This window comes from Bos grunniens, chromosome 1 (assembly GCF_055505025.1).
Source record: "Bos grunniens cultivar Pamir isolate PY7600 chromosome 1, Bosgru_T2T1.0, whole genome shotgun sequence".
NCBI classification, from domain to species: Eukaryota; Metazoa; Chordata; class Mammalia; order Artiodactyla; family Bovidae; genus Bos; species Bos grunniens.
The window spans coordinates 13,227,040-13,239,380 of NC_141165.1; the positions used below are offsets into that span (position 1 = coordinate 13,227,040).

The 12,341-nt window shown below is 62.2% G+C and overlaps 1 protein-coding gene across 1 annotated transcript in view; it reads right to left on the minus strand.

Moving 5' to 3' along the window:
- Positions 1-536: 536 nt before the first annotated feature.
- PFKL (phosphofructokinase, liver type) overlaps positions 537-12,341 on the minus strand; it is a 28,376-nt gene continuing 16,571 nt past the window's right edge. Inside the window, exons 9-22 of the mRNA XM_086416856.1 lie at positions 11,555-11,647; positions 10,222-10,347; positions 9,175-9,239; positions 8,490-8,553; positions 6,526-6,672; positions 6,097-6,167; positions 5,567-5,654; positions 4,947-5,099; positions 3,282-3,446; positions 2,725-2,786; positions 2,404-2,515; positions 1,686-1,785; positions 1,494-1,599; positions 537-1,117 (exon numbers count right to left, since the gene is read on the minus strand). Coding sequence (XP_086272982.1) covers positions 970-1,117; positions 1,494-1,599; positions 1,686-1,785; positions 2,404-2,515; positions 2,725-2,786; positions 3,282-3,446; positions 4,947-5,099; positions 5,567-5,654; positions 6,097-6,167; positions 6,526-6,672; positions 8,490-8,553; positions 9,175-9,239; positions 10,222-10,347; positions 11,555-11,647 — 1,500 coding nt within the window. The 3' untranslated portion in view covers positions 537-969. The remainder of the gene's footprint in view (positions 1,118-1,493; positions 1,600-1,685; positions 1,786-2,403; positions 2,516-2,724; positions 2,787-3,281; positions 3,447-4,946; positions 5,100-5,566; positions 5,655-6,096; positions 6,168-6,525; positions 6,673-8,489; positions 8,554-9,174; positions 9,240-10,221; positions 10,348-11,554; positions 11,648-12,341) is intronic.

Below are 12,341 nucleotides of genomic sequence, written 5' to 3' on the forward strand. Positions count from 1 at the left end.
CCAGGTAACTGCTGTGGAAACATATGGATAGGCAGCCTGGTCAGAGTGACAGGGACCCACCAAGCACAGCTGTGTGGTCCACATCCAGCTTGTCCTCCTCTCGGCGCCTCGGTGCTGGCATCTGCTGTGGAGCCAGGCACTCCCGCAAGCCAGGGACTTCCAGGGGTCAGCCCACCCATAGACCCCAGTGGTGACAAGTGTCTAGCTGCCTCTCAGCCCCCCAGATCCCCCACCAGTGTCTCCTGGGTGGTCCCTCCCACCACCACCTGTCCCAGGGTCCTTGGCTCTGCTTCTGAGACCCCAGCCCAGGCAGAGTCAGACTCAGAAGTCCTCCCACGACTGGCATGGGGGTCAGGTCACCACACAGACAGGGGTGAGGGGCTGTTGGTTCAGGAAGGGGTATGGCCCCAGAGAACGCATGTCCCTGAGACAGCCTCAGCCCAGGGGCCAAAGGAGGACCCCAGACTCATGCATACAGGTGGGGGGATGACCACCAGCCCGCCCACCCTCCCCAGGTTTCCAGAGATTGACAGCACTCCACAGTCAGGTGATTTTATTCCTAGAAAAGGTGACAAGCTCTGCTCAGCCCCGGCGGCCAGTGCACACAGAAGCAGGGTCACAGTGAGGTCCACAGGGTAAGCCCTCCCACTGCCTTGGGCCCAGGGCAGGTGAGGGTACAGGGCCGCCTAGGAGAGAGGCTCCAGGCCACATGGGGTGCTGAGGCAGAGGGGCAGCCATGTCCAAACACAGACGCCAGCGCATGCCCCTGCACTGGAAGGGGGTGCCCAGGGTGCTCTGTCCCAGGAGAGAGCTGAGAGGGCAGCAGAAAGGAAGTGGGGCAGTGAGAACCCTGGAGCCTGCACAGCCCTGCGGCCCACAGCCCCTGCCCGCGCACCCGCAGGGTCCAGCAGCCTGGCCCCGAGGAGCTGGGGGAGGCGGGTGCAGGGTGAGCGGGGCGTGGACGCAGCTTCAGAAGCCCGTCTCAATGCTGAGGGTGCGGCGGGTGACGTGCTCCAGCTCCCCGGACACGTAGTCAGCCATGCTGATGCGGTAGTGTGCCAGCATCTTCAGCATGAGCCGCAGGTTCAGCCACCACTGCTCCCGGGGCATGCGGTGCCTGGGGCGGGACAGGGTCAGTGTCAGAGGGTGGGCTCAGGGGTGGGACTGGCAGTGCCTGCGGCGGGGCGGGGTCAGGGTCAGGGGGCGGAGGCAGGGGAGGGGTAGCTCCCAGGCGCATCCCTTTGGGACACCTGGCCACTGTGTTGGGGTCCTGTCCCTCTGGGGCCCACACCCAGGAGGGCTCAGCAGATCAAGTACACCCTCAGACCTGACCATCACTGACCTCTACCCTCTCACCCTCACCCTCTACCCTGTCGGTGGTGGACAGGCAACCCTGTGGGGTCAGGGCTGAGTGTGGCCACACCCCTCTCCCAGCACATTCGCCCCAGGCAGGTCTGGGCCCTGCGGTCCACCCTCTCTTTGGAGGGACTCACTCAAAGTCGGTGTCTTTCTTGAGCTCGGTGACAGGGCTGAAGGCCACCACTTTCTTCTGCAGGCCAATCACGCAGGCCGAGTCAGAGGCATTGGCAAACACCCGCCCTGTGGACATAGGCATGTGATGGCAGCCCCACACCAGGGATGCAGCGGAGGGCAGGTTGGGCCGGCTGCTGCCTGCCCCCACTTACCATTGCGATAGACTGCCCGCAGCTTCTCCGACATCCAGATTATGGCTTTCACCCCGAGCTTGGTACCATAGTTCCGGTCAAAGGGGGTGGGAGCTCCACCCTGGAAACACAGTGGGTGAGGTCAGGTTCTGGCCTTTGGGGAGCCGTGGGAAACACAGTGGGTGAGGCCAGCTTCTGGCCTTTGGGGAGCCGTGGGGCCACAGGCAGCCCCAGCCCTGGCCTGAGCCCAGCATCCTGGCCTGACCATGACCTAGGTGAGCCCTCCCAGAGAGTTCTGACACCCCATCCCCTCGGCCTATAGCAACCCAGCCCCTTTCTCCATCCCACATTTGGCCCAAAGGCCACCTCCAGAGGCCGGGTAGTGGGTCGCCAACTCATCGACTGGGAGGCTTCTGTGGGCCCCTGCATCCAGCAGACAGGTCCCACCACTAGTGGGCAAAAACCCCTGGGGAAGGGGTGCCTTGTGGGTGCACACAGCTCTCACGTCTGGCTGGGAACCCACAGCATGGGTCTCACCAAGACACAGCCTGGGTCTCCTGCCTGTGCAGTGGGCGATGAGCACTCGGGTCAGGGGTGTGTGGATGAAGTAGCCCCTACAGCCAGGTGCCCCATGAGGAGGGGCATGGAGAAGTGTCCTCGCTCTGCTGCAGCCCCCTGGGCCCCTGGGCACAGGTGTCAGGGAGCAGCCTTCTGGAATCCACGTCCCCACCCCCCACACCTGCTGCAGGTGGCCCAGGACGTTGGTCCTGCAGTCAAACACGCCCTTGCCCTCGGAGGAGTAGAGGTTGTACAGGAACTCTGTGGTGTAGTGCTCATGGCACTTCTCGTTCCTGGAAGAGGAAGGTGGGACCTGAGTCTCAGGGATGCTGAGCCCACCCCTGTGGGCTGGCCCACAGGCTCGAAGGAAAGCTCGACCCCACCACCACTGCCTAAGCCCCCATCCTCTCTCTGCCCAGCTGCCCCTCAGCAGCCCTGACCCACAGCCCAGGGGTCAGGAAGCTCCCACCCCCAGGCCCTGTGGGCTCGCCTGCAGCCTCACCGGAGTACCAGGCCCCGCTGGATCTCTGTCTTCATCTTCTCGGTCATGTGCTCCACGTTGGCCTGCAGAGGGAGGACCAACCACAGTGAGTGAGGTCGGTGCATCAGTCAGCACTGCCCACCCCCTCCAGCAGCTGCGGGCTGTCCAGGAAGGAACGTTCCAGAATACCCGACAGGCAGGGCCAACATGACCCAAGTCCACCTACAGGGGCAGGCTGGTCCTGCAGGCCCTGAAGGACTAGAAGGGCTGGTGCGGGGGTGGGCCAGTGGCTGGACAGTGAGGCCGGGTGGGAAAGCCACAGGGCGGGGAAGGGGGGCTGCATGGAGGTGGGGGCGAGGGGGTGGGACTGCATGGGGTGGGGGGGCTGCACAGGGGTTGGGGGTGCTGCACAGAATAGGGGTGAGGGGACTGCACTGTGGGGGAAGGAGTGCAGGGGGTCATGGGCTGGTCCCCTTGAAGGCGATGAGTCCCCAGCCTTCTGGGCCATGGCTCCTTGGCTGGAGTCCCAGCCCCTTCAAGTGGTCTGCAGCGGGAGGAAGGGCGGGGGCTCTGCTCACCTTTAAGTCTTGAATGTTGAAGGGATCCTCGAAGACATAGGCAGCGTCGGCGCCCACAGCGATGCCAGTCACAGTGGCCAGGTAGCCGCAGTAGCCACCCATGGTCTCCACGATGAACACACGGCGCTTGGTCCCCGAGGCCGACTGCTTGATGCGGTCACAACTCTGGGGGCCAGGAGGCAGTCAGAGACCGCCCTTCAGGCCGCAGGGACCCACGACGCTACAGGGACTCAGGTCTCTGGCCCAAGCTGAGGACCAAGGCGGAGGCAGGGAGGGGCTGGGACAGCCCCTGCCCTGTGTGCCAGGGTGCTGGCAGGCCTCACCATGAACCTCCCCTTGGCCACACAGAATCGAATTCCCAGTCTGGGCAATTCTGCCCCCAGGACGAGGAGGGATCACTAGAGTGTGGTGGGTGGAGGCCAGGGGCGCTGCCAGGAGCCTCTCCCTGACCCTGGGCCAGGGGCGTACTGAGCCTTAATCTGCCAAAGCGGGAGACATGCCTGCCACGTCAGGGTCATAAACAGGGGCCCAGACAGCACATGCAGTGAGGGCTCTGCACACACTAAGGATAACGTGACGCCTGATAACAATCCTACCTCTGAATGGTTCAAGGAAATGCGAGTATTGGATAAAGAACTGAGGAAAGAGAACCAAAACAGATGAGCAGGTCACTGATGTCTGAACTGTGAGGATCAACCCCAGATGACAGATGAAGAGCAAAGTGGAGGAGACGGCCACAGCGTTTGCAAAGAGTCTGTGTCCCACATATGTAAAGAGCACTTACAAATAAAAAAGAAAATGTGCCCAGAGAAAAATAGGCAAATGGTGGAAAAAGATAATTTCCAAAAACCCATAAATGGCCACCAATAAATGCATGGAAAATGTTCAACTGCACCAGAAATCAGAATTGTGAACTAAAATAGAATCCTATCTTCCCCCACCTGGTGAGGTTCAGGGGCACCAGAAGTTTCAGAAGAGCAGTGGGTGCAGTGACCCACAGCCAGTGCAGATGGAGGCTGGATTCTAAGAAAACCCCTGAGGATCGTGGTATTCTGGGATGGGGGAAGTAGGGGTGGGGGGTTTGGGGTCTCCTTTAGTCTCTTGTTCCACTTGTATTTTCTTCTTCATCTAATAATATGTAGCACTTATTACAGCAGCACACCCTCTTCCAGCTTCTGATCCCCCAAATGGAGGTGCTGGAACCTCGGGGGAGCTGGGTTCATGAGAGGTAATAGGGTGGGAAAGGTCTGGAGAGTGAGAGAGTCAGGGGGACGCCCCTGGGGAGCTCAGTGGGGCAAGCCTGCTGGGACCCTCCCCCATCCCGGAACAAGGCTCCCACCTCCCACGTCCCAGCCAGAGCCCTGGGTACCCCCAGAGCCACCATGTGGCTGCTTCACCAGACAGAACCATGGCTGGATGTCCACACCAGTACAGCAGCTCAGTTAGGTCGGCTGCAGCCCTGCCCACCATCATCCTCACACCCTATCACCCTACAGCCACTCCCCCCCGGTGCCATCCACGAGGCCTCGGGGGGCAGCCAGGTCCTGCCCACTCCCCACATGGTCCACCAGCCTCGGTGGGGCCCCGTACCTGTCCTACCTGCTCGGCAGCCCCTCTGCGCACTCCCCACTCCCAGCCAGCCCCCGGCCCACGCCCAGCCCGCACCTCCATGGCGGCGTTGACGGCCGTGTCGGAGCCCAGGCTGAAGTCCGTGCCTGGCACGTTGTTGCTGATGGTGGCGGGGATGACGCACATGACGATGCACAGCTCCTCGTAGCGCCCACGGGCCTCCACCAGCTGCAGCACCCCCTCGTAGGCCTGTGGGGATGGGGGGCTCAGGCCCGGCCCTGGAGAGGCTGGTCTGGGGGCCAAGGCCAGAGAAGGGGCCCCTGGGTCCTGCTCCCCACGTGCGTGTGGGGCTGGGCACCTGAGCCCACCTGCCCCCACCCTCAGGGCCAAGACCAGGTGGGCCCCACCCAGGAGCTCTGTAGCCACCGTCCCCAGGAACTGGACTCCAAGGAGGGCAGGAAGGAGCCCAGCTGCCGTGACCCCGACCCACTCCACCCATTCTGCAGGCGCTCAGGTTCCTCCAGGAGAGGGCAGGAGTGGATGTCTGTCATGGAGGGGGCTGAGCGAGCACCAGCGTCACATGGACCCCCCCCCAATACTCAGAGCTCTGCTGAGAGCCCTCTGGACTGGCCCCTCGCCAGCAGGAGACTGAGGCCCTCGGCCACTTGGTCCTCCTGCCTGGGTTGCCCCCACATGCTCCCCTGCGGCCCCCTCACCTCAAAGCCCCCGATGACCAGCAGGGCGTGGATGTTGTGAAGGCGGATGTTTTCCACAATTTTCTCCATGTAGCCTTTGGGCAGCGTCCTGCAGAAGATAAATCAGATGGATACGCGAGTCTGCACAGAATGCCAGGCTGGAGGGACACACGTCCACAATGTCTGACCACAGGAGAAGGTGGGCATGGGACCTGGCAATGTGATTATTCCCCGTTAGAGGGGAGGCAGAGGTGAGGCATGGGTGGGTGGGGGTGAAGGGACCACCAGCAGGACAGGTGGCCTGGCACCTGCCAGGGCACTGGCCACTGCCCTCCCCACACCTGGGCTGTAAGCCTCACTTCCTGCCCGAGGGGGTGCCTTCTGCAGGCTGGGTCACCTTAATAGCCATCCTCTACACAGGTGCCCTCAGGGAAGCCCCCGGCAGCAGGGTCTGTGTCCCACTCTAGACAGGCCACCAGCCAGGGAGGACCCAGCCTGTGGCCACCGGGCTGGTTTCTCTGACATCCCCCGCCCAGTGGCCAGCTGCTCACCTCTTTGTCCCCAGCATGGAGCCACCACGCCCCAGCCAGCCGGCCACGTCATGCCAGCTCACTTCTTGCACCTGTAGGGGGAGGCATGGCTTCAGGGAGCAGGCCAGGGCACTTGCCCACTTCTCCACAGATGACAGGCCTGTGCTCAGAAGTGCACATCCTTGGGGGGACAGAGGCCAGGCCAGGGACTGACCCTCCAGCCGCAAGTCGGAGCAGGGTCTCGGGGGCTGACCTAGGCTGAGGTGGATCCAGCTGTGCCCCCGCCACCCAGGGGAGCAGGCCCAGCCTTTCCCCGTGCCCACATTGCGAGTCCTTTGGTCCTTGTGTGTTTATAAGCCAGCCGGGGACATAGCCTAAGCTGACCAAAGGCAAACAGGCGCACCACCACAGGCTGGGCTCCCCACCGGCCTCGGGCACGGCCTCACCTACCTGGTTCTTGGCCAGGCCTTCAAAGCCGTCATGCACGACATACACCGTGTGGCCCTGGGAGATGCCAGAACGCACCGCCGAGCGCACGGCTGCGTTCATGCCGGCTGCTGGGGCCCCCACGTTCAGGATGGCCAGGGAGAAGTTGGTCTTCAGAGAAGAGGGAGAGACAAACACGTGGGCACAGGGCTGGGGGGCCGCTGACCCAGACGGAAGTCAGCAGACAGCAGCTTCCAGAGAAAGGGCCCCGGTCCTCGGGCCAGCCTGGACACCGTCCAGGGACTGGACTCCCCCGGGCGTGACAAACACCTGTCCTCCTGATCCCATAACAGGAGGGTCTGTGTCCCGCTGATGCCTCCTGATGCTCAGCTCAAGACCACCCGAGCTACCGTGCAGGCCCCGCCCACAACCCGCACAGTCCTGGGCCAAAGGCAGGAGCAGGACTCCAGCCGCTGTCAGTCAAGTGCAGCTGGGACCACAGTCAGTGCCTGCCAGTGGCAGTCACCCCACGCTCAGGGCTCAGCGCCCCAGAAAATCCTTGGTGAGCAGCACAAGGGGGCCACCGCAGCCACAACAAAGTGCAAAGAAGCAGGCGACGCCAATTTCGTATTAATGGTGGTGTAGTCGCTAAGTCGTGTCTGACTTTCTGCAACCCCATGGACCGTAGCCCGCCAGGCTTCTCTGTCCATGAGATTTCCCAGGCAAGAATACTGGAGTGGGTTGCCATTTCCTTCTCCAGGGGATCTTCCTAACCCAAGAATCAAACCTGAGTCTCCTGCATTGCAGGCGGATTCTTTACCAACTGAACCACCAAGGAAGCCCTTTAATATTAATAATTAATAGTAATAAAATGGTTAATTCAACCTGATAGAACCAATGTGTCATCGCCTCAACTCGGAATCAATGTAAGAAATCAGGTCTTTCACACCCATTTCTCCTGCTGCTCCTCAGACCCAACATCTGTGGGGCACGCAGGCACCCCACTAGGGACAGCCACGTTCCCAGCACTCAGCAGCCACGTGTGGCCACTGGCTCTGCTGGGCTGTGTGGCTCTGGTGGGTCCTGGTAACACCAGCCTGATGCCCCAGAGGTGGTCATAACCCAGAGGGTTCTGGAAGGAGATGTGGACACCACTCTGCCTTGCCTGGGAATGCTGCCCACCCCCAACCAGCTCTTGGGATAAATGGGGGTGGGTGGGCCAGGACCCCACCATCCAAGATTGTCTTGGTGTGACCCTTTCTTTGTCCCATGATTTCAGAGATGGATCCTGCTGTTGTCCTTATTTGGAAGAGAGACCATTTCCTGAAGTTTTTAGCTGTTTGGGAACATGTCTTAATACTCTTGAGAGTCCCTTGGACAGCAAGATCAAACCAGTCAATTCTAAAGAAAATCAGTCCTGAGCATTCATTGGAAGGACTGATGCTGAAGCTGAAACTCTAATACTTTGGCCACCTGATGCGAAGAGCTGACTCACTGGAAAAGACCCTGATGCCAGGAAAGACTGAAGGCAAAAGTGAAGGGGGCGGCAGAGAATGAGATGGTTGGATGGCATCACCAACTCAATGCACATGAATCTGAGCAAACTCCAGGAGACAGTGAAAGACAGGGAAGCCTGGAGTGCTGCTGTCCACGGGGCCTCAAAGAGTCAGACACGACTGCGCAACGGAACAACAGCGTAACCCTGGAGCCCTGCTCTCCAAGGCAACCTGTGGGCCTGACTCAACCTTCAGCCATTTGATAAGCGACAGGCCAGTGTAATCCCCAGGCCCAGACACAGGCTGTTGGGGCCTACTGGTCAAGCAGAGGCCAAGCCTGCCCTCTCAGCCCGCAGTTCAGACCCCAGACAGGAGGGAGGTCCCGGTTCCCTGAGCAGGGGCAGCTCCCTACTCCCTGAGCCAGGCTGTGGGGGAGCTGGCAGGTGGAGGCTGCAGACACAGACAGGCATGGGCTCCGCAGCCTGCTCTCACCTTCTCCTTGGAGATCTTCTGGTGGGAAAGCAGCTTGTAAATATTCCAGTTGTTCTCAAAGCTCCTGGAAAGGAAGCGGGTCATGCACGATGCAGCCACAGCCGAGCAGCCTGGCCCAGCACAGCCACAGCCCAGCCCAGAATGCAGCCTCCGAGGGGCCAAACACGGGCATGGCCCACTTCCCCACTCTTGTCGCCATGGAGCCTGGCTGGGTGCCATCGCCAGGCGGCAGAGATCCCTCTAAACACGCGTTCCCAATGCCCCCTCAGCAAAGCAAGTGCCCGCGTTCAGCCAGCATGGACTCTGCAGCTCCAAGGCCAAGGGACCCAGAGGAAACAGACCTGTGGATCCAGTTGACCTGGCCCCGGGCCTGCCCCCACTGCTTCCTCCTGCGGTGTCCCCTCCCCCTGCCCCCTCCCCAGGCCCCCTTCCTGACCCTACCTGTGCAGTGTTCCACACTCACACCCAGCCCTGCAGGCTGCCCGCCTGCTTCCTGGTCACAGGGACCGTCACGCCCCGTCTCCTGCATGACGCATGCCCTAGGAGAGGGGCTCAGAGCGCCACCTCTGCAAGTGGGCACGTCCGCGTGTCAGGGGCAGGGGGGGCCATGGGCAAGACACTCGGAGTCTGCTGGGGGCCCCACAGAACAGACCACTGCCCAATGTGGGGCCCGCCAGGCCCTCACCCGCCTCGGAGCTGGATGGCCTCGTCAAACCTCTTCTCGTCCATGGCCTTCTGCACCTCCTTGGTCTTAAAGCAAACAAGAAGCACAGGCTGGAGACAGGGGTCTGGCACACTCAGCTGAGAGGGGTCTGGCCCAGACCTGCCGGGCAGCCGTCACTGCTGGCAATCGGGAGGTCTAAGGGGGACCCCATCTGGCCTGCTGGGTCCTCCCCTCCCTGGAAGGGGCACCTGGGCCTCACTCCTCCTAGGAGCGAAAGGCGAGGCAGTTCTGGCCCCCAGGCTCACACCACCAATGACCAGCCTGCCCCAAAGCGAGGCCCCATGAGGTCACTGCAGGAGGGTGTTCCAGGAGAAGCGCCGGGGCAGCCCCTCTCTGCTGCCAGCCTGCCTCCCCTGGGCGGGCTCCACTGCAGAAGGGGAGCCAGTGCCCACATTTCCACCAGCCTCCCAGCCTCTCTCTGCCCTCACCTCCCGCTCCCCTTCCCGCAGTGGCCCCTTCTCTGACAACACAAGATGTCCCAGTGGCTCTGGCCCCTCACTTCCCCTTCACCTTCTCATCCCCACCCTGCCCAGTGCAAGACCTGTCCCAGGCCACTGGCTCAGGAAGGCTAAGTGACCTTGGCTCCCCCCAGGGTCGTGCAAACTCCAGCTCACCAGAACCCCACAGGCTCAGCAGCTCCCTGCAGCCCCCCACACCTCTCTTGGGACTTGTCTCACCTGAGGCATCTGCTGACACCTCCCTCCCCCTGGATGACTGCAGGCCTTGGACACCCTGAGGCCTGCTGAGGTGAGCAGCAATGCACCAGGGTGGGCACACCAGGAGGTGGTGCTGCGTGAACCGCCTGCTCCCTGTCACACACGTGGGGGAGCAGCAGGACTCCGAGAGGGATGGGCTGGGGGCCCTCACAGCAGGCCTGCTGGCTGGGCCCTGAGAGGCCTGGAAGGGCAGGCAGCTCCATGTTGTGGTGGGGAGCACAGCAGAGCCCAGCAGAGCACAAAGGCCCCGGCACCTCCTCACCCTGGGCACCCTGGGCAGGCCAGTGCTCACCATCTGCACACACTCCATGAGGGGCAGCCGCACAGACTGGTTCCCCGAGAGGCTGACCACGCAGGCCGGCGTGTCGGGCGTGGCCTCCAGCAGCGCCATCACCGCCTCCATGCCCATCTTACTGCTCTAAACAGGGAGAGGTTGGTAGAGCTCAGGCAGGTGCAGCCGGGAGGGAGCCAGCCCCGTGACACACACGTCCCTTGGCAGACCCACAAGGCCTCAGCCCTCAGATCCTGCCCACCACACACACACACACACACATACACACACGCACTTGTGTGCTAGAAGCTTCTAGAATAAGTGGCACCATTTATTCTAGAAACGCTGATTCCACGTGGTCATCTTTCACCTGCACCAGCACCATTTCCAGGTCTCAGCAGCCCTGCTGGAGGCCGTGGCACCTGCACTCCGGTTGCAGCCGCAGGGCTGGACCTGGGTTTCTGGGGTTCTTTCCACTATGATGAGGTTTCTCATTTCCGGCCCCTCTGCCAAAGCTGTTCTGATGTGGGTGCAAATGGGGGCATGGTCTGGTGGGCTGGACCAGCTAAAACAGGTAAGGACTGCCCTCCGTGGGGACAAACCACAAACTTGGGTCCCAGCACAGACAGCGGGAACACACAGGTGCGTGGGGAGTGAGGCCTGTGGCTCCACTGGGTGAGACAGCATGTCCCTGCGTGCACCACGCCGGGCCTCCCACACTGGCCGGGTGAGTGTCGGGAACAGCCTTGGAGGAAAGGCCCCCCGTCCCCCGGGAGCATCTCAAGCCGGCCCCCCTGCTGTAACTCCCTGTGGGCCTGAGCTCGGGGACCAGCAGCAAGCTGCTCCTCCTGTGGCTCCCTCCCAGGCATCCTGTGTCTCCATCAGCATCCGCAGAACCGGAGGCCCAGGCACAACTCCCACCTGCCCCGCGGTCTCCACGCCCTTCCCCAGGATGACCAGGGCCTCACAGGCAGGCGCTTTCCACCCAGGGGCCTCCCTGACTGAGTCCCTGTCCCCCTGTGGCTGCAGCAGTGTTCCCGCCCTGCAGAGGGTGAGGGGGCACCAGCAACGATCAGGACACCGATGCCCCCTCGGGCCAGGACCCAGCGCCTGGGCCCTGGAGCTGAGGCACCCGGCCCACTGGCCAGACTCAGAACAACCTGACATCCGCTGCACCCCAGCCCTCCTCCCCAAAGTCCCATCAAAGTCATCACCAGGAGGCTGGGGAGCCTGGGCTGCCAGGCCTCGGTCTCACTATGAACACTGGCGGCAGTGAAAACACATGCACTCAGGCATCACACGCACCACGCCACCCGTGCACGCACAGCCAGCGCCAGGGCGAGGCCCCACCTACCAGGATGCGGTCGAACGCGGAGGGGGTCCCTCCCCTCTGCACGTGGCCCAGCACAGTCACACGCGTGTCGAAGCCCAGCCTCCGGACCACCAGCTGCTCGTGGGGACAGAGAAGCAGGGGCCCTCGGATTTGCCACACCTTCCCCACTGGGCAGGGCCACCTCATGGCCCCCAGTGCTCTTCCCTCCCGTCCCCCATCCGCCTCAGGGATTTCAGGCTGTCAGAACCCCAGCGGCCCTACAGAGCTGGCCCAGCCTGAGTGTGCAGGGGGCTGTTTCCATGTGTGTGTGTGGTGCATGCTCCTGCGTGTGTGGGTGTGTCTCCGTGTCACCATGGCTGTGTGTGCGTCCGTGTCACCGTGGGGGCGTGTGTCTCCATGTTACCATGGCTATGTGTGTCTCTGTGTCACCGTGCGGGCGTGTCTCCGTGTCACCATGGCTGTGTGCCTCCGTGTCACCATGGGGGCGTGTATCTCCGTGTCACTATGGGGGCATGCTTCTCCCTGTCACGGTGCAGGCGTGTGTCTCCGTGTCACTGTGGGGGCGTGTGTCTCCATGTCACCATGGCTATGTGTGTCTCCGTGTCACCATGCGGGCGTGCTTCTGTGTCACCATGGCTGCGTGTGTCTCCGTGTCACCGTGCGGGCATGCCTCTGTGTCACCATGGCTGCATGTGCCTCCGTGTCACCATGGCTGCGTGTGTCTCCGTGTCACCATGTGGATGTGCCTCTGTGTCACCATGGCTGCGTGTGCCTCCGTGTCACCATGGCTGCGTGTGCCTCCATGTCA